The sequence below is a fragment of the Dendroctonus ponderosae genome, unplaced genomic scaffold (assembly GCF_020466585.1).
Source record: "Dendroctonus ponderosae isolate FM_Combo_2020 unplaced genomic scaffold, Dpon_F_20191213v2 Dpon_F_20191213_1, whole genome shotgun sequence".
In the NCBI taxonomy this organism is placed as follows: domain Eukaryota; kingdom Metazoa; phylum Arthropoda; class Insecta; order Coleoptera; family Curculionidae; genus Dendroctonus; species Dendroctonus ponderosae.
Window position 1 is genome coordinate 1,236,427 of NW_026017110.1, and position 2,353 is coordinate 1,238,779.

The following is a 2,353-nucleotide window of genomic DNA, read 5'->3' on the forward strand; positions in this document are numbered from 1 at the left end:
GCGGGTTCTGATGAGAACAGTGTAAGCGTTCAAGCAAACCACTTCTGAAGATGCAAGCCACTCGTGCTTGCGAAACGTCAGGAAGAAATTCCATTGTACGACGGCCCAAAAACCTGAAAAACGCTGAAGTTTTGAGTTATATTTGTTTCAAAGCAACTAAAGGGTGTAAAATTTGAATTTTTGCGAAAACCGACCGTGATATTTGCATGCCCGCGTTAAAAATTGTTATAAAATGCTCATAAATTTCGACGATCCCAACTGCGTATTTACAGACTTTAGTGCTGAAGACAAATCAATACAAAGTTACTAAAACTTTCGTTGCTTGAAACCGAATCCTCAACTACACACTATTTATACTTTTCCATCGAAAAGCTAAGAAATCCCATGGTTGAGGGCAAAAATCCATCATACTTGTATGAAGCAGATAAATCTGCAGCTCATTAAGCCAAAGTTCGAGCAATAAACTTCCAAAACTCACACGCTTTGCTCGATATTCGGCTGAAAAGTTTTGGAAATGTTGGTCCAGCTGAGAGCAACAAGTTCTTGAACATATCGGCCCGAAAAACATGTAAACTAGTTTCTAATGTGTTTCCTGCTCTTAACCGTCGAACTTTCCAGCTATTGCCACTAATGTATCCGGTAATATTGAGGCTGGGGGTGCCTTAAAGTAATCAATCGAACGCATAACAGGCCAGAAAATGTAGTGAGCATGATTTCAGAATAACCGAGCTGGCCTCATAGACGACTACATAATTGATGGGCATGTGATTCCAAGGGAAGTTCTATTTACCACGCCCACCAAGAAGGATTCGCCATTCCCTACTCTAGCGAACAGCGATAATGTTATCCGGGTGATAATTTCCTTCACACAAGAACAACGAGACAAAACCATTATAAGTGAGTAGAACCGATTAGTGCAGTTTTGCTATTTTTCTCGCCATCCGTTGTAGAAGCAAACATTTTTTGCGGCCACCTTAAAAGCGAAAACCCATTGTTAAAAGCATAAAGAACCGGCCTTTCGAAGGTTATCTGTGTAATTTATTACACCAATTATATAATGCGGGTTTGCTTCATCCAAGGAAAAATTGAAGTCGAGGAAAAACACTCGGGCACTATAAAAGCAACTGGCGTGCCTCTTCGGACTGGTCGTTATGCGACCAGGAGAGAAAAGGCTAAAAGCGACATTTTTCATATTTGATGAAGGTTGTCCACTTTTTACTCGGTTTTTCCGGCCACGCATCTGTTCCAGTATGAATCAGTGCCGTAAAGTCCATTTATGCCGGCAAATGGAGCACATGCTTATAAGGCAGCTTTCTTTATAACGGTCCAAGTGGAGGGAAAAACATTTCAGCTGTTCAACTTGTTTTTGTATTTTACAAGGTGGATTTGGATACTGAACCAAAACGGAATTTAAAGCAAAGTTGGCGCATTTAAAGAAGTTTGGCAGTTGTTTGGACTCTAGATTTTTTAAACTTCTGTATTACACTTTTTATTTGGTTTCTCTTTTCATACGCAAAGGAAACGAAGAATTGCGGTCCAAAAACCGGGGATTTGATTTTTCAAATCAATTGTTTTATTCAAACTGTTTGTCTTTAATGGTTCCTTTGGTGTCCACCTTTCGTCCCACTTTATCTTCAATTCTTCTTTAAACATTATTCGGTCAAATCGTTTGTTACTCGCTGAAGAAGTGCACAAAGTATGTACCTGATTCTTGGTTGCAGACACTTAAAGAGTGAGTAGCAGAGAACAAGCGCGGTTTTTTTTTCAAGATGAATCTGCGGTATTTTCCCTAGGAGCGATAGTTTAAAGAATGTTTAATTAAAAATCAAATCACATTTAGGAATGTTTTCCGGGCTTTGAAGCCGTGATTCATGGGAATTTCTTCCGGACGTTTCGCCCACAAATGCGGTGGACATTATCAAAGGCGATCAGGCAGTGGGTGAAGTGATCTCCAGTGCTTGCCGACTAAGACCGATTCAAACTGTTTGTCTCTAATGGTTCCTTTGGTGTCCACCTTTCGTCCCACTTTATCTCCAATTCTTCTTTAAACATTATTCGGTCAAATCGTTTGTTACTCGCTGAAGAAGTTCACAAACTATGTACCTGATTCTTGATTGCAGACACTTAAACAGTGAGTAGCAGAGAACGAGCGCGGTTTTTTTTTTCAAGATGAATCTGCGGTATTTTCCCTAGGAGCGATAGTTTAAAGAATGTTTAATTAAAAATCAAATTACATTTAGGAATGTTTTCGGGGCTTTGAAGCCGTGGTCCATGAGAATTTCTTCCGGACGTTTCGCCCACAAATGCGGTGGACATTATCAAAGGCGATCAGGCAGTGGGTGAAGTGATCTCC

General features: G+C 40.2%; 1 protein-coding gene across 1 annotated transcript in view; it reads left to right on the top strand.

Annotated features, from left to right (window-relative positions):
• Positions 1–2,353, top strand: part of LOC109538159 (fasciclin-1) — a gene marked incomplete in the record, with an annotated part of 144,463 nt that overhangs the window by 125,797 nt on the left and 16,313 nt on the right. The window contains 1 exon segment of the mRNA XM_048668056.1: positions 720–897. Within this exon segment, the coding sequence (XP_048524013.1) occupies positions 720–897 (178 nt within the window).